This window comes from Eschrichtius robustus, chromosome 20 (assembly GCF_028021215.1).
Source record: "Eschrichtius robustus isolate mEscRob2 chromosome 20, mEscRob2.pri, whole genome shotgun sequence".
NCBI lineage: Eukaryota > Metazoa > Chordata > Mammalia > Artiodactyla > Eschrichtiidae > Eschrichtius > Eschrichtius robustus.
The window spans coordinates 37,899,671-37,918,307 of record NC_090843.1 but is presented as its reverse complement, the minus strand read 5'-3'; the positions used below and the strand labels follow the sequence as shown (position 1 = coordinate 37,918,307).

The 18,637-nt window shown below is 34.0% G+C and overlaps 1 protein-coding gene across 5 annotated transcripts in view; it reads right to left on the bottom strand.

Moving 5' to 3' along the window:
- Positions 1-18,637, bottom strand: part of STXBP4 (syntaxin binding protein 4) — a 187,096-nt gene that overhangs the window by 132,506 nt on the left and 35,953 nt on the right. For 4 of the 5 annotated variants that reach the window (XM_068531867.1, XM_068531864.1, XM_068531869.1 and 1 more), the window contains 4 exons: positions 16,181-16,287; positions 15,787-16,006; positions 14,944-15,058; positions 9,176-9,270 (listed from right to left, as the gene is read on the bottom strand). In XM_068531867.1, coding sequence (XP_068387968.1) covers positions 9,176-9,270; positions 14,944-15,058; positions 15,787-16,006; positions 16,181-16,287 — 537 coding nt within the window. The remainder of the gene's footprint in view (positions 1-9,175; positions 9,271-14,943; positions 15,059-15,786; positions 16,007-16,180; positions 16,288-18,637) is intronic. The other variant, XM_068531865.1, reaches the window with a different exon arrangement.

Genomic DNA, 18,637 nt, shown 5'->3' with positions numbered 1-18,637 from the left:
TTCAATATGTTGCCTACCAAAAGACACGCTTCAGGGCTAAAGAGACATACAGACTGAAAGTGAGGGGATGAAAGAAAGCTATTTCATGTAAATGAAAATGACAAGAAAGTGGGGTAACAATATGTGTATCAGACAAAATAGACTTTAAAACAAAGGCTATAACAAAAGACAAACAAGGACATTATATAATAATAAAGGGATCAATATAAGAAGAGGATATTACACTCATTAACATAAGCACCCTATAACAGGAGGACCTAAATATATAAAGCAAATACTAACAGACATAAAGGGAGAAATTGACAATAATACAATAACAGTAGGAGACTTTAACACCCCACTGACATCAATGGACAAATCATGCAGACAGAAAATCAATAAGGCAATAAGGTCCTAAATGATACAATAGAGTTGGATTTAATCAATATCTACTGCATACCCCCCATAAAGCAGAATACACATTCTTTTCAAGCACACAAGCAATGTTCTCTATGATAGACCACATACTGGAACACAAAACAAGTCCCAACAAATTTAGAGGTAAAAATTATATCAAGCACCTTTTCTGATCACAACGGTCTGAAACTAGGAATCAACCACAGAAAGAAAAAAAAGTGAAAAGAACAAACACGTGGAGAGTAAACAGCATGTTATTAAAAAAACCAATGGGGGCTTCCCTGGTGGCGCAGTGGTTGGGAATCTGCCTGCCAATGCAGGGGACACAGGTTCGAGCTCTGATCTGGGAGGATCCCACATGCTGCGGAGCAACTGGGCCCGTGCGCCACAGCTGCTGAGCCTGCGCATCTGGAGCCTGTGCTCCGCAACAAGAGAGGCCGCGATAATGAGGCCCGCGCACCGCGATGAAGAGTGGCCCCCGCTCGCCGCAACTGGAGAAAGCCCTCGCACAGAAACGAAGACCCAACACAGCCAAAAAAAATTTAAAAAAAAACAAAAACAAAAACAAAAACAAAAAAAACCAATGGGTCAATGATGTAATCAAAGAAGAAATCAGAAAATACCTTGAGACAAATAAAAATGAAAACACAACTTTACAAAATCTTTGGGATGTAGAAAAAGCAGTTCTAAGAAGAAAGTTCATAGTGATACAGGCCTTCCTCAAGAAACAAGAAAAATCTCAAATAAACAACCTAACCTACCACCTGCAAGAATTAGAAAAAGAATAAACAAAGCCAAAGTCAGAAGAAGGAAGGAAATAATAAAGATCACAGAGGAAATAAAATAGAGATCAAAAAGACAATAGAAAAGGTCAATAAAACCAAGAGCTGGTTTTTTTAAAAGGATAAACAAAATTGACAAACCTCTACTTAGGCACCAAGAAGAAAAGAGAGGACCCAAATAAACAAATAAAGAAATCAAAGAGGGGTAATAACAACTGATATCACAGAAATACAAAAAATCATAAGAGAATACTATGTACAGTTATATGCCAACAAATTGGACAATCTAGAAGAAATGGACAAATTTCTAGAAACATACATCCTGCTAAGACTGAGTCAAGAAGAAACAGACAATTTGAATGAACAATCACTAGAAGTGAAATAGAATCTGTAATAAAATAACTCCCTGCAAACAAGTCCAGGACCAAGCAGCTTCACTAGGGAATTCTACCAAAACATATAAAGAACTTATACCTATCCTTCTCAAACTATTCCAAAAAAATTGAAGGGGAGGGAGCACTGCCATATTCATTCTAGGAGGCCACTATTACTCTGATACCAAAACCAGACAAAGATGCCACAAGAAAAAGAAAATTACATGCCAATATCTTTGATGACTATAGATGCAAAAGTCCTCAAAAATATATTAGCAAACCGAATCCAGCAATACATAAAAAGGATTATACACCATGATTAAGTTGGATTCATTCCAGGGGCACAAGGATGGTTCAACATATGCAAATCAATCAATGTGATACACCACATTAACAAAAGGAAAGACAAAAACCACATGATCATCTCAAAAGACGCAGAAAAAGCATTTGACAAAATACAACATGCATTCATGATAAAAACTCTTGCCAAAGTGGGAATAGAGGGAACATATCTGAACATAATACAGGCCATTTACAAGAAACCCACAGCCAACATAATACTCACTGGTGAAAAGCTGTAGGCCTTCCCACTAAATTCAGGAACATGACAAGAATGCCCACTCTCACCACTTCTACGTAACATAGTATTAAAAGTCCTAGCCACAGCTATCAGACCAGAAAGAGAAATAAAAATTATCCAAATTGAAAGTGAAAAGGTAAAACTGTCACTATTTGCAGATGACATGATACTCCATAGTGAGAGCCCTAAAGTCTCCACAGAAAACTATTAGAACTAATAAATGATTTCAACAAGGTAGCAGGATAAAAGATTAATATGCATAATTCTGCTGTGGTCTATAAACTAATAATGAAATATCAGAAACAGAAAGTAAAAAAAAACCCTCTTTAAAATCACATCAAAAAGAATAAAATACCTAGGAATAAACCTAACCACGGAGGTGAAAGACATATACTCTGAAAACGATAAAACAGTGATGAAGAAATTGAAGTTGATATAAAGAAGTGGAAAAAAAAAAAAGAAAAAAAAAAAAAAGAAGTGGAAACGTATCCTGTGCTCTTGGACTGGAAGAATTAATATTGTTAAAATGGCCATTCTATCCAAAGCAATCTACAAATTTAATTCAATCTCTATCACAATACCAGAACATTTTTTACAGAGCTAGAACAAACAATCAAAAAATTCATATGGAACCATGAAAGACCCCAAACTGCCAAAACGACCTTGCAAAAAAAGAACAAAGCTGAAGGTATAACTCTTCCAGACATCAGACTATACTAAAAAGCTACAGTAATCAACACAGTGTGGTACTGACACAAAAGCAGACACATATATCAATGATACAGAACAGACAGCCCAGAAATAAACCCACGCACTTATGGTCAATTAATCTACAAAAAAGGAGACGACAATACACGATGGAGAAAAGACCATCTCTTCAATAAGTGGTGCTGGGAAAACTGGACAGTCACATGTAAAACAATGAGATTAGAACATTCCATCACACCATATACAAAAATAAACTCAAAATGGTTTAAAGACCTAAATGCAAGAACAGAAACCGTAAAACTCCTAGAAGAGAACATACGCAGAACACTCTTTGACATAAATTGTAATAGCAATATTCTTTTAGATCAGTATCCTAAGGCAAAAGAAATAAAAGCAAAAATAAACAAATGTAACTTAATTAAACTTAAAAGCTTTTGTACAGCAAAGGAAACGATCAACAAAATGAAAAAACAACCTATGGGATGGGAGAAAATATTTGCAAATAATGCAACCGAAAAGGGGTTAATATCTGAAATATACAAAGCGCTCACAAACTCAATATTGAAAAACAAACAACCCAATCAAAAAATGGGCAGAACACCTGAATAGCCACTTCTCCAAAGAAGACATACAGATGGCCAACAGGCACATGAAAAGATACTCAGCAATACTAATTATAAGAAAAATGCAAATCAAAACAACAAGATATGACCTCACTCCTGTCAGAATGGCTATCATCAAAAAAACCTACAGATAACAAATGTTGGCAAGGATATGGAGAAGAGGGAACCCTTTTACACTGTTGAAAGGAATGTAAATTGGTGCAGCCACTGTGGAAAACAGTGAAAAGGTTCCTCAAAAAACTAAAAATAGAACTACCATATGATCCAGAAATTCCACTCCTGGGTATCTATCTGGAAAAAATGAAAACACTAATTCGAAAAGATACATGCACCCCAATGTTCATAGCAGCACTATTTATAATAGCCGGGACATGCAAGAAACCCAAGTGCCCATCAAGAGATGACTGGATTGACTGTTTGCAGATGACATGATACTATACATAGAGAATCCTGAAGATGCTACCAGAAAACTACTAGAGCTAATCAATGAATCTGGTAAAGTAGCAAGATTCAAAATTAATGCACAGAAATCTCTTGCATTCCTATACATTAATGATGAAAAATCTGAGAGAGAAATTAAGGAAACACACTCCCATTTACTATTGCAACAAAAAGAATAAAATACCTAGGAATAAACCTACCCAAGGAGACAAAAGACCTGTATGCAGAAAACTATAAGACACTGATGAAAGAAATTAAAGATGATACAAATAGATGGAGAGATATACCATGTTCTTGGATTGGAAGAATCAACATTGTGAAAATGACTATACTACCCAAAGCAATCTACAGATTCAATGCAATCCCTATCAAACTACCAATGACATTCTTCACAGAACTAGAACAAAAAATTTCACAATTTGTATGGAGACACAAAAGACTCCGAATAGTCAAAGCAATCTTGAGAAAGAAAAACGGAGCTGGAGGCATCAGGCTCCTGGACTTCAGACTATACTACAAAGCTACAGTAATCAAGACAGTATGGTACTGGCACAAAAACAGAAATATAGATCAACGGAACAGGATAGAAAGCTCAGAGATAAACCCACGCACATATGGTCACCTTATCTTTGATAAAGGAGGCAAGAATATACAGTGGAGAAAAGACAGCCTCTTCAATAAGTGGTGCTGGGAAAACTGGACAGCTACATGCAAAAGAATGAAACTAGAACACTCCCTAACACCATACACAAAAATAAACTCAAAATGGATTAAAGACCTAAATGTAAGGCCAGACACTATAAATACTCTTAGAGGGAAACATAGGCAGAACACTCTATGACATAAATCACAGCAAGATCCTTTTTGACCCACCTCCTAGAGAAATGGAAATAAAAACACAAATAAACAAATGGGACCTAATGAAACTTAAAAGCTTTTACACAGCAAAGCAAACCATAAACAAGACGAAAAGACAACCCTAAGAATGGGAGAAAATATTTGCAAATGAAACAACTGACAAAGGATTAATCTCCGAAATATACAAGCAGCCCATGCAGTTCAATATCAAAAAAACAAACAACCCAATCCAAAAAGGGCAGAAGACCTCAACAGACATTTCTCCAAAGAAGATATACAGATTGCCAACAAACACATGAAAGGATGCTCAACAGCACTAATCATTAGAGAAATGCAAATCAAAACTACAGTGAGCTATCACCTCACACCAGTCAGAACGGCCATTATCAAAAAATCTACAAACAATAAATGCTGGAGAGGGTGTGGAGAAAAGGGAACCCTCTTGCAGTGTTGGTGGGAATGTAAATTGATACAGCCACTATGGAGAACAGTATGGAGGTTCCTTAAAAAACGAAAAATAGAGCTAACATATGACCCAGCAATCCCACTACTGGACATATACCCTGAGAAAACCATAATTCAAAAAGAGTCATGTACCACAATGTTCATTGCAGCACTATTTACAATAACCAGGACATGGAAGCAATCTAAATGTCCATCGACAGATGAATGGACAAAGAAGATGTGGCACATATATATACAATGGACTATTAGTCAGCCATAAAAAAAAAGAAATTGAGTTATTTGTAGTGAGGTGGATGGACCTAGAGACTGTCATACAGAGTGAAGTAAGTCAGAAAGAGAAAAACAAATACCGTATGCTAACACATATATATAGAATCTAAAGAAAAAAAGGTCATGAAGAACCTAGAGGCAGGACAGGAATAAAGACGCAGACATAGAGAATGGACTTAGGGACACGGGGAGGGGGAATGGTAAGTTGGGACGAAGTGAGAGAGTGGCATCGACATATATACACTACCAAATGTAAAATAGATAGTTAGTGGGAAGCAGCTGCATAGCACAGGGAGATCAGCTCAGTGCTTTGTGACCACCTAGAGGGGTGGGATAGCGAGGGTGGGAGGGAGGGAGATGCAAGAGGGAGGGGATATGGGGATATAAGTATACATATAGCTGATTCACTTTGTTATACAGCAGAAACTAACACAACAATGTAAAGCAATTATACTCCAATAAAGATGTTAAAAATAAAAAAAGAAGAGATGACTGGATTAAGAAGATGTGTGTTTGTGTGATTGCATGTGCGAATGTATATATAATGGAATACTAGTCAGCCATAAAAAAGAATGAAATTCTGCCATTTGCAGCAACATGGATTGACCTAGAGAATATGTTTAGTGAAATAAGTCAAAGACAAATATTATGTGATATCACTTACATGTGCAATCTAAAACACAGTACAAATGAATGTATTTGCAAAACAGAAACAGAGTCACAGGTGTAGAAAACAAACTTATGGTTACCAAAGAAGAGCAGGAAGGGAGGGTAGGGACAAATTTCAGGTATGGGATTAATAGATATAAACTACTATATATAAAATAGATAAGCAACAAAGATTTACTGTACAGCACAAGGAATTATAGCCATTATCTTGTAATAACCTATAATGGAGTATAACCTGCAAAAATACTGAATCACTATGCTGTACACCTGAAACTAATATAATACTGTAAATTGACTATACTTCAATAAAAAAAATAAAGTGGAGGTAATTTATTTTCAATTAAAAATAGGTTCCAATAATTTCTTGTATAACTAATGTCATCTTTTCACCATAAACAAAAATGCAAATTTGTTAATTGGACAAATAAATGTGCTTAACTTTTTCTGATATCTAAATGATGAATCTAAAAAATGTCACTTCCTTATAATATTAGTCACCTACTTCCCAACCTAATACAAAGAACACCTCATTAACTACATTCAGACATTGGGTATACCATTGCTCACTACAGCTTTCTTCAAATGTAACATAAATGGCAAGAGGTAAAGTAAATATCAGCGAAATGGCATCTGTATCCCAAAGCATCTTTCTCAGATACAAAAACATAGATAGCGAGAAGGTGCAGTAATTCTCCGTCTTCAAGCCAACTAAAAAAAATATCCCTATTTGCTATGTTTACCATACCTACTTATAAGTTTAACAGTGGGATCAAAGGAGACACACAGTATTAGTTCAGTGCTAGAAATTACTTTCCAGTATATCCTGATACAAAAGTGTCTACCTCGACTACTAAAACATGAAAGATTTCATGAAGTCAATGCCCCACAAACATACATCTTGACAGGTAATTTCCTTCATCAAATTCTAACCTCTCTGCCTTTCTTAAAAATTGTACTGTGTTGGCTAATGACTTAATAACCACATAATCAGTCAACATCTTTTCCTTGTGTGAAACCTTTTATATCACCAATTTCCTAGATGCTATATGCAATATACTTATAGGCGATAAAGTAAAAAAATATAATTTTATTACATTTTAAATATTTGAACATATTGGCCTTATCTATTACTAAATAGGAAATGTGTTAAAAATGTAATGGACAATAAAGTTGAATTTGTCTACAAAGTAGCAACTAAAATAGAAGGATCTATTTCAAATTAAAGTGATACAGATATTATTACATTAATATGTAACTATTCAAAAAAGTAAGAGTAACCTAGGCAATGTATGGGTGGATAGAAGCTAATATGGATTTTAGAAAAAAAATTTTTATTAAGTGAAATTTAGTTTCAAACTCTGAAAACAGAGAATGCTCTACTAAATATAGTCACTAAAAATATTTAGAATAAAAGCAGGGAAGCTGAATTTACACAGAATGTAGGTATCCTTTGCTGTAAAACTGCCATTTTATGTTTCTACAAAAATCAATTTGCTAAGGCTCAAAGGAGGACCAAAAGTGGAATACTCAATATGCAAGCAGCTCATATTTCTCAGAATCAATATAAATTTAGATGATTTTCATATCTCTAAGAAAATTAATCAGATTTTAAAAATATCATGTGCTAGGAAAATTTAAACTGAGTCAAAGAATAAAGACTGCCAGGTAAAGTCATTAGCTGAATAGTTTTCTCCTTATCCAGAGGAATGGTTAGTATTAAATCTTGGATGTTCAGAAATGTATATTACAGCAATATCATTAAAAAACAGTGATTATTCATTTTTAGATATTAATAGATATGTTTTTAAACCTCAAACATTCTATTTTTGGAAAATGTTATTATTAACTGATTGTAAAACTTGCTATTATCCAGAACTTACATTTCAGCCACAAATAAAAAGAAAGTAAAACATAGGGAAAGATACTCAGGATTTCGAAGATATGAAGGAGACATCTCAAGTACCTAATTAATAAGACAATTTTATAAAGCACAAACCAGGTGTTTAAATGGTGGTAGGTACACAGAGATTGTAAGCTTTGACTTACTGATAAAACAAAACACAGAAGATTACAGGATACTGCAAAATAATGTTCGGTGCTACAGATGTGCAAAATATGGCAATATTGGCCTGAACTATAAAAGTTAGCAAGGAGCTGTACAAAGGAGTTGGAATTGAGTCAGAATTTGAACAAAGAGTAAGATTCAAACTGGCACTGAAAAGGGTATTACTATAGGACCATGCAAAGGTCTGAATATGTGAATGAATGGTGATGCATATTTATTCCAGCTATGCATTCTCACACTGTTCCTAAAAGTGTAAAAAATCATTATCCACAAAAACTGACAGGAAAGTAGAGGCTGTGAACCTTCAGCACTATATCCATTTTCATATTAAAAAAAAAAAAAATCACACATTTTTGCTGTCATCTTCCAGGTAGCCTAAGAGGAAAAGTTTTAAAATCCTTTTCTGCTTATAATTTTTCTTTTTTAATCATCTTATGTTTCTTTTATATACAGAAACTCTCAATATAATACTATTTGGTACATTGCTACCATCTTCTTTATATCTAGCAGGCTTCTATTTTGTTCTTTAGGATTTAGTTTCCATTCACTTTTTAAACAATTGAGTAATAGAATATTACTTCCTTGCACTTATTGCCATTACGTATTTGAAGTCTACTACACTTTGTCATAATTTATCCCATGTTTCCTTTGATTCTATATTGTAAAACATCACATTTGTCTCATTCCTACACAGGAGGAAACTGATTAATTTGAAGGTCAATTTAGTTATAAAAGGTTTTATTTCTATTTTGTACTACGGAACCACCATGAACTGCCCAAATTAAACATGAATTAAACAGTTTAAACCCAAACTGCCATTCATTTAACTGTAAATCGATAACTCTTCAAGAAACTAATGGCTCCAATCCCTTATCCTCGCAAAGAATGAGAATACTTCCTTGCTGTTGTTTTATGGAAGAAAAATGAAAATTTCAAGTATTTACCATTTCCAGTTTCTCTACTTTAAGGCGAACAGAGGGATTTAGGGAAATCTTCTTTCCTTGTGGTCCATAATTATCAGTCAACGCAGGGGCAATATCTACGAGACAACAGGGTACACGTTAATTGGAAATTTAATTGGAATAGAACTTCTCATTTGACAGGATGTGTTCTGGGCTCCTGAGGTTCAAAAAGAATTCTGGCTAATCAGTTGGCAGTTTTCACTTTTGTTTTCATGATTTTTTGTTCTTTAAATCTAAAATGTATTATATAAACCAGCTTCACTTAAGCCTTAAAAGACATGATATAAAAAGAGTGGCCAATTATGCATTAAGTCCCACAGAAATATTAATACAACAAACATACATCCCACCACTTACCTTGTCATCACAACGGCTTACTAATTGCAAAATAAAAAGTCTTTTTTTTTTCTTCCAAAATAAGCAAAATCATATTAGAAATTTTAAAAGGTCATGATTTTTCTCTGGCAAAAGTGGTTTTGCTCCATGAGTTCTGGAGGTACTATGGAAAAACTCACAAATGCAAACTGTTTCAAGTTTGCACATAAAGTACGATATAGGCTCAGAACTTCTTGAACTAAAAATCCTATTTCTTATTTTACAGAAGTTATATTCCAAGTAGCATAAATGGATTCTCAAGAGTTGAGTGTCATACACCTCTCACCCATTCTCTAACGCCTTCTCAGTCTACCCTGATTATTTAGACGAGCTTTGTCCTTGTTGTATGAGTAAAAAACAAGTGTCACAAGGGACTAGAACTTGAAAAATTATTTGCCTTAATATGCCAAAGTTTCTCAAACAAATTCCTGCAATTCATGTCAATCCTTATATCTAAATTGTCACCATTCTAAATACACTTTTAAATGGTATTTTACTAGTTCTACACAGAAACAAGAGGAAGAGAAAAAACTTTTTAAAATGTCACATTTTTATGCAGTGTTTTAATTTTTTTTTATTTCTCAGAGCATCTGTCTCTAAGTACAAAATGATTTGCATTCTCTTTCTTAAGAACATAAGAAGTGCATAGGAAAATAAATAGTCTTCCTCTAAACCTTTAACGCTTCCTTAACATTCTATGTAAAATCTTGAATATAGCTTATAGGTGTCAAGATCATGAAAAAAAAAATGGTTACTGACTTTTAGCTTTAAATGGAATTCAAACCTAGAGAAAGACTGATTTTAGTATAATAAAATTTTTACAATTTTGACAAAAGCAACAAAGACGCCTTAGTTGCTGTGATACCTAATTGTTGGCCAAGGGCTAAAAATATATTATACATATAAAAATTTTTTCCTCTTAAGAGAAATTTTGTGCCAAACCTAAAGTGTAGCATAAAATATCAGCATGGAGTGAAGTGGTATGGAAGCCCAAATAGCGGGTAAGTCAAACCTTATCTTTCATTTTTAGGGTTTGGACGTGTGAGGCTTGACAATGACTTTCAGCCTGGTGCCTGACCTATCATTAAGGCACAGTAACACAAGGTGGACCCAAGCTAACCTAATTATGATCTCAGACCAAGGCTAACCCTGGGTGTGAATTACTCAATTCAAGTGTGTGTGGAAGGCATAGAGAGAAGACAAAAGAGAGGGAGGGATAGGGACTCACACCAAGGCGTGGGTTCTCACTTATGTGTTCCTACATCTAAGCATAAAAATTTGCTATGTGCAACAGTGGAAATAACAGAAGATTAACTCTTATTTATGCTTACTTTTAGCCAGGCATTGCACTAAGTACTTTATATATATAGGCTCATTTAATCTTTACAATAACCACAGTGACACAGGTGTTATTATTTCCAACCCAAGAATGATGAGACTAAGGCCCAAAAGGGTAAAGAAACTAGCCCAAGATCAGACAACTAGTAGGTGACCATGTTAGGATTCTAATCTCTTATGACCCCTGAAGACAATTTCTTAAATGTGTCAATATCTTTCATCATCAGTTTTCTCATCTGTAAAGTAGGAAGAATAAAACAGATCACCTTACAGGAATTGTAAAGCTAAATTAAAAATCATAGAAAACTACTATGAAAACTATAAAGTAGTGTTAATAGTAACACAGACACACAGAGATTAAATAGGAGATTTAATGTAAACTTATACTAACCCCCCATTTAACAATATGCAATCATGGCTTAACAAAATCTCACTTTCTTCTAACCAAACTTCCCCTAAATCTTTACCTTTGAGCCAAAACCTTAGGAGGATGTGGACATAAATCCAGCATGCTTTGTTAATTCAACGTAGCTTGACCTGAAAAGCTCCCCCACAGACAGTTTTCCTCATTTGCCGGTGTCCTCTCTCACTTTCAGCCTTGGGGTCTTTATTTGCCCCTCTCTGGGGGAGGGGGGTGAGAATTTTCAAAGTATGGCTTATTATTCCCTTGGATCTTCCCTTTCTATTCCTCTTTTTAGGAGCAGAAGAAAGGAAATGTTTTATAAGGGTAGGATCAATACCATTTAGTTAATACCATGAACCCTCACCATGGATATTTTTCCTCATCACTAGTTTTCAGTTTTAAAAGCCTTATTGCAGGAGAATTAAGGCTTGTGTGGTGGTAAAGTTAATGATCGTATTTTTTCACGTAGTAATTCTTTACTGATTTCCTTAGGAATGTCTTTCGCATGTTTTTAGCTCACTCACAAACTCACGCATTATTCAGCGTATGGCAGTAGTAAACAACTCTGGATTCTGAAATAAGAAATTTATATAACAGAATAGTTTCGAAAAACATACTCAAGTATAATGTGGATTTTAAACATTCTAACCAGTTTTACACTTTGGAATGCTTTTGAGATGAGAACAGGGGTAGACTTGCCTCATTAAGTTTATTTTTGCTGAGGTTAACATTAAAAGTCGTTTATATTTTTTAATAAATACCAGCTGGTGTGTGTGAAAAGGAAAATAAATAAATAAATAAATAAATACCAGCTGGCTGAAGGAGTCTAGATGTGTTGGTTAAGGATCTAATTTGGGAACAATCTATAATTAACTACTTATAACAGACAAATCACAAGGTATGTAAGTTACCCAGAGATAATTTAGAGTTGACTTTGCTTTTTTATTCTCCCCAGAAACATCTGGCCTACTACATTTATGTGGAAGAAAATGGTACTGAGTCAATTCCATTTCTACTCTAGAAAAATGTTCCATTTTAATTGCATTTTAATATTTACATACAGTTAACTCACTCAAATATGTTTTTCACTAAATTATTTTTCTATTACAAAATCTAGCATCATTTCTTATAGTCACTGATGTAAATTTACCTCAGTTTGTTCATTACTACAGGATCTCCTTGCTCTAATCACATTTGCCTCCTAGGGTCACCTGACATGTAGCTTGTCATTCCTTCTTTGCATTTGATGATGATGCCTCCTTCACTTAGGATGATCTGTTACCTTCATCCATCTGTTGATGTTTATCACTTCTTTCAAGATCCGGATGATGTCTGACTTTTGCCAAGAAATTTCTCTCTATTGATTTCTGCATATTTTGTGACAAATTCTTTACTATGTACTAGCTTCTGGGGTAGAGGGGGAGGATGCAAAATTGAATTAAAGGACAGAAGCTTTCACTTCTGCTCTAAAAAACATGTCCTGGAATATTATCTGAGCTATACTCTAAACTTCAGTTTCCGTAATATTAATAATAATGACAGCAAAATGTACTGAGCATATTCTATGCACCAATTACAAAGTGCTTGACATACATAATCTTGTTTAATACTCATAACAACCCCATGAGGAAACTCTTTCAATATAATAAGCTAATTCAGCCAATAAGTTGGGAGCAAAGATCTGAATCTCTAAGTTTGCATTCAGAGCCTGGTGATTAACCACTGTGTTTTCCCTATATCACACTCAGGTCACTTACTACTTCTTCCCTTAATCTACTTTGCTCATGTCTTTACACATCTTGTGCGAATGTGTTATTTGTCCATAAGACATACACTTCTTAGAGTACCAAAACCACCCACCCCCTGCTCTAGTCAACACAGAACACTGCAAATAGTCGAGTATTTATTCAATAAAATAATCACACACGCACACACATAAATAAACACACACATATATGTGCTTTCTAATCTGAATAATGAAGGTTTTTAATCCCATATTTTATTTCACAATATACTATTAAGTATCTCATGGAAAAAAATCCCAGTTCCTTCATACTTCCTACCGAACTATGACGCACATGACATACTCAGTAAATACTTACTGAGTAAATAAATTGGCTAAAAGAGGCATTAAGTAGTTTAATTGCTTTCAAAATTAAAAACAAGTTACATAAATGCCTCCTCACCATCGTTTGCTTCTTTCATCTATCTTCTTTTTCTCACATGGGTTCCCAGTTTAAAATAAAAACAATATATCAAGAGAATGAAAATTAATTATGTAAAGTAAATAATACTGATAAAGTTTCTAAGGGTCAACAAATCCCACTAAGTGAAAAGGCATACAATTGATGGCTAAAGATTGTTCCTAACCCACTGGTAAATATTGCTCCAAATCAGAGCAACTAGTATGGAATTCACTATAATTTCCTGTTAAGTATAGGAGCTATGTGCTATGGTCTGAATGTTTGTGTCTACCCGAAATTCATACGTTGAAATCTTAACCCTCAACATCATGGTATTAGGAGTTGGGGACTTTGGGAGGTGCTTAGAGCATGAAGGTGGAGCCCTCACGAATGGGATTAGTGTTATTACAAAAGAGGCCCCACAGTGCTCCCTAGACCTTTCCACCATGTGAGGACACAATAAGAAGTCTGCAACCACAAGGAAGCTCTCACCCAGACCATGCTGGCACCATGATCCTGGACTTCCAGCCTCCAGAACTGTGAGAAATGTTTGTTATTTATAAGCCACCCATTCTGTGGTATTTTGTTATAGTAACCCACACAGACTAAGACAATAGTGTCTTAATAATTTCTTAATAATTTCTTAATAATTTCTACTAACTCTTCCTTATTTTGCAGTTTTGATTTACACAATGCTATTAAAAATTAAAGTATACGAGTAACAATTTGCTTTATAATTTAGACATGTAATTAACTCTTCCTTTCAATAAGTATAGTTTTGTTTGTTTGTGTGTTTGTTTTTATTGTTGTTCCCTTTACATTTTGTAGATAATTTAAGGGAAGGAATTTTTTCTTGATATTTGAGCCTACAAACACTTTACAGATTGATAAAAATCCTTTTTTTATGGGTAGCTTACACAATTAATCCTTTACTGTTTTGAAAAGTCAATAAATCATTTCATGCTAATTAAGAACCAGTAATATTGAATTCACAATACTGATGTTCTTTCTAATTTATATCTATATAATCTCTTCCAAGAAAAACAAAACATACTTCTTTTCTTAAGCTATGCTCCCTTCTATAATTTCTCTGAAAGGTGCATTTAATATACCTCGCGAGGATTTCACTAAAAGGGCAAGGCAGCCTAATCTTGAGTTATAGAAGAGTTTTCATTATTTGGTTTCAACAGTTCATTGATTATTACAGCTTCATAGACACTGCGATGATAATGCATCTTTTAAAATTTCAACCCTTTTTTCAGGAAAATTTCCAATAAAAGTCATAATCTAACAGGGACCACTGCACAATGGATTCATTTTGCTCTTTTATTCAATGAAGGAAAAAGGCATAATGCACCCTTCTTTAAAGTCTTTTAAGTCACATTATGTACTCCTCATTGAGAGAGTAATTGAAAAAAATAACAGGAAAGAGGAATTAAATGTGCATTTACCTGTATTAGGCATATCTGTAGGGCTGTTGTCTGAAGAAGTAATTGGAATCTGTTCTGTTTTCTTGTATCCAGTTTTTATCGATGAAAGAAAATGAGGAACCTGAAATGTCATTTTCTAAAGTAGGTCAAAAACCAGACGAGAAGCTCACATTAACATAAAAAGAATGATTAAAGAGATTAAAGCAATAGTCCCCCAAATATAAAACCTTTAAAATTTTGGTATATTCATCTTCAAACAAAGCAATTCAGAATGAAAGTAACAACTGCTTTCAGCTCTACCATATCCAAGGACAACAAACTATAAGGCTATGCACTGTGTCTCTGAAAAGGTATTATAACCCCAAATGAGAAAGTATAAAGGGCCAAGAGAAAATCTTAAACTCTGTATCTGATTAGCATGGACCTGAAACTGAAGTTACCTTTGATGAGTTTTATTGCACTGACTAAAAGCCTACCTGATTTTCAAGTTTGTTTTATAGAGTATATACTCTATTTTATAACTCATTATTTATGGCACTGTAGCAATTAGTAATTACAGTCATTCCCTTAGAGACTATCTGAAAATAAATATAACATTCCATATCATAGTTTTGAGTGATATCTAGGCATACCTTTGTGATGCCATTCCTGATCATGATTTTCTGGACAAAGAATATATTGACTTGAAAAATTGTATTTATTGACAGCATAGCATAAAAATCTTAAACAAAGAAAAGATCTTTCAAGGAAATACCAATTTGTTAATAAACTATATTACCAAAATTATAATTCTATATGTATATGACAAACATAATGACACATAGGGGATTTGTGGACTACATGAATAGAGAAATTTAAGATTACCTGATTTATCGTAAAAGAAGGTAAAATGGTATCTGTAGATTTGGGAGTGGATGAGGTCTTTGGAATTAGTATTTCAGAGGGAGAAGAAAGAAGACTAAATTTTGAGGCTTGAGGTCCATATTCTCCTGTAGCTTGTAAAAGGGATGAACACGATGGATTTTCTAAATGACTGCTGTGAGATTTCTGTCTTATGAATGCTATCTCCCAAGCAGATTCTGACCTAGCATTAAAAAGAAATCACTTTATGGATATAGTGCAATTGAATTCTAAGATAATGTTTCATATATTATCAAAAAATACTTCTTCTGGGTCTAAAGTACTAGGACAACTTAAATTTCTATTTTTAGGGAGACATGCTAAATGACTCATTCTATCTTACAGCTAGAATAGTTACCTCAACTTGGCTCTGGTAATTATGCTTTTTGCTTCTTCAAATGATACACCAATCATAGACTCCTTGTTTATTGAGACAAGTTGATCTCCTGGCTTCAAACGTCCATCCTAACAAAAATAGTAACATTTGTAAAGAAACTGATTAAGGTGTTTCTTAAAAAATTAATTGATGCAATTAAAGCAAAGCACAGTTTTAGTAAAGAATGACTTAAAGAAAAGAGTAAAAAGAAAATTTTAGACAAAGAACCTCAACAGCAAAATGTTTTGATTAAAGTCTGGTTTGGTAATATACATGAATGAAATGGAAATGTTCACGTACTCCTTGAATAAACTCTCAGGCTAAGGAATCCTGAATATATGAAGACATAGTCTGGTACACTAGGAAAGAGGCCTGTTTTAAAAGGTCAGTTGTATGAGACAAACACAGCTCTGAATGTGATAAAGTAGGCTAAATAATTCTGGTATATTTCAGAATATAAGCCTCATTCACTTCAGTTTCTGGGAATTCCTTTATCTTTCATCCCACCAAACACTGAGTTATTCCACAGTTAGAATTTTTAAAAATTCAGTCAAGGATCTTAATTATACTGATTCTACCCACATTTCTGTTCATGGTGAAACATCTTCTTCACTGGATCTGCTGTCCCTCCTGTGACTCAGGCCCAGTTGGTTGGACAGGTAGCTTTATTCACATCCTACTAATAACGACCAATTCTAATTGGCTGCCTGGCATTGTCTTTGTCAAGTCCTGGCTCTGCCTATAACTAGCCTAACTGAGTAAGACAAAGCACAAAAGTTACAAAATTTAATGTACATGTTAGGCAAGTTTTCTCAGTCTTCATTTGCCTTTTCTTTTAATTCAGACTGGAAAAGAAGAATGAGCTCTCTTCATTTTCAGCTCTTAAGATGCTTCTCCATTTATCATTAGTACAAACACAGAAAGCATTATTTCTATAACTAGGGAAGAAGCTTATATGGTTAAAAAGCATTTTCACCCTTGATGGTATTTAAGTAAATTCCACAAATTCAAGGAAAGATCTTTTAAAAAGTCTTATCTAGTATGTATAAAATAAGTTTTAATTAATAGGATTAACCAGGGAAAAGAGATGGTGAAGATAAGGGGATGGAAGGAGGTAAAGAAGAAACGTATTACCATCAAGGAGGTAGCAGGATAAAGACACAGAGATGAGAAGCAACATATAGTGTGCAGGGGACTATAGCCATCCACACAGTGCTCAATTAAAAAGTGTGAGCCAGAAATCATGAGAAATGAGGATGGGGAAGTAGGAAGAGTTCAGGTATCTGCAGGCCTTTGACCCCAAGCTATCCCTGGGATAGCTTCTGCACTTACTGTTTTTGTTTTCATACTGTAAACATTACCTAAGTATTATTTCCCACACTTCCTTGATGAAAAGAATCAACTGGAGTTATAAAAAAGGTCCATGTTATGAGACCCCTCTGTTTGAAAGTCTGATACAATATTGATATATCCCTGAATAACTGATCTTTGGTCTGAACTGCATTATATGTAAAAAACGTATATAATATATAATAATGGTGATTTACGGTTACTTTACTTTTAAATAACAATACTTTTTTAAAAAAAGACCTTTACTATTATCTCTCACACTGAATACTGAGTATACAGGAAAGCAAAATAAATATAAAATATTTATCAAGAATTTTTATGGGAACATGTTATTTCAAATACTGTGTAATGAAAGATATTATAATCTAAATGCATAATGATCCTATGACCCTTCTGAAATATAAACATAAAAAAATCCAAAAAGGCAATTTGATTTTTAAATATATAAAATTTGAAAACTAATTAGGATTTTATAGGTATGTGATTAAACATAATTAGCAAAGTCAGAGAACACACAATTGCTATATTCACAGGTGATTTATTTTTTCTCCTTCCATTTGATAGATATGTGGGGAATAAAACACAATAGTAATGCTGGAAAAGGCTAAGCAATATGGAGAAAGTATCTACCATATGGATCCTACATGTCCAGTAAAATGAAAGAGCTGATTTTGTAAGATTTTATAAACACAGTTCTGTATTACCTGGGCCCAAGTCTTATGACAGACTTTGGTTACATATGCATTTAAATCAATTATACTCAGACTATACTTAGAAACTTAGGTACAAGAGCTCGCAATTTAATATGCTAAGTATTAGTTTGAGGATAAGTCATTCCCTCAGGTTAAAGTGAAATGGTAACAAACAAAAACAACCTTTTTGCCACATGCAAAACGATAAGGCTAATAAAAGTTAAGGAAGAACAAAATTCTGGAGAGTGCTTATTTCTGAGAGGGAGGGTGGGGAATGCAATGGGGTGGGGGGAAAACATATAGGAAGCCTTAATAGTAAAATTTTCTACTTCATAAGTCAAATGGTGAACTCTAAGTGGATTCATAGGCGTTTGTTTCATTATTATTCTTCATAAGT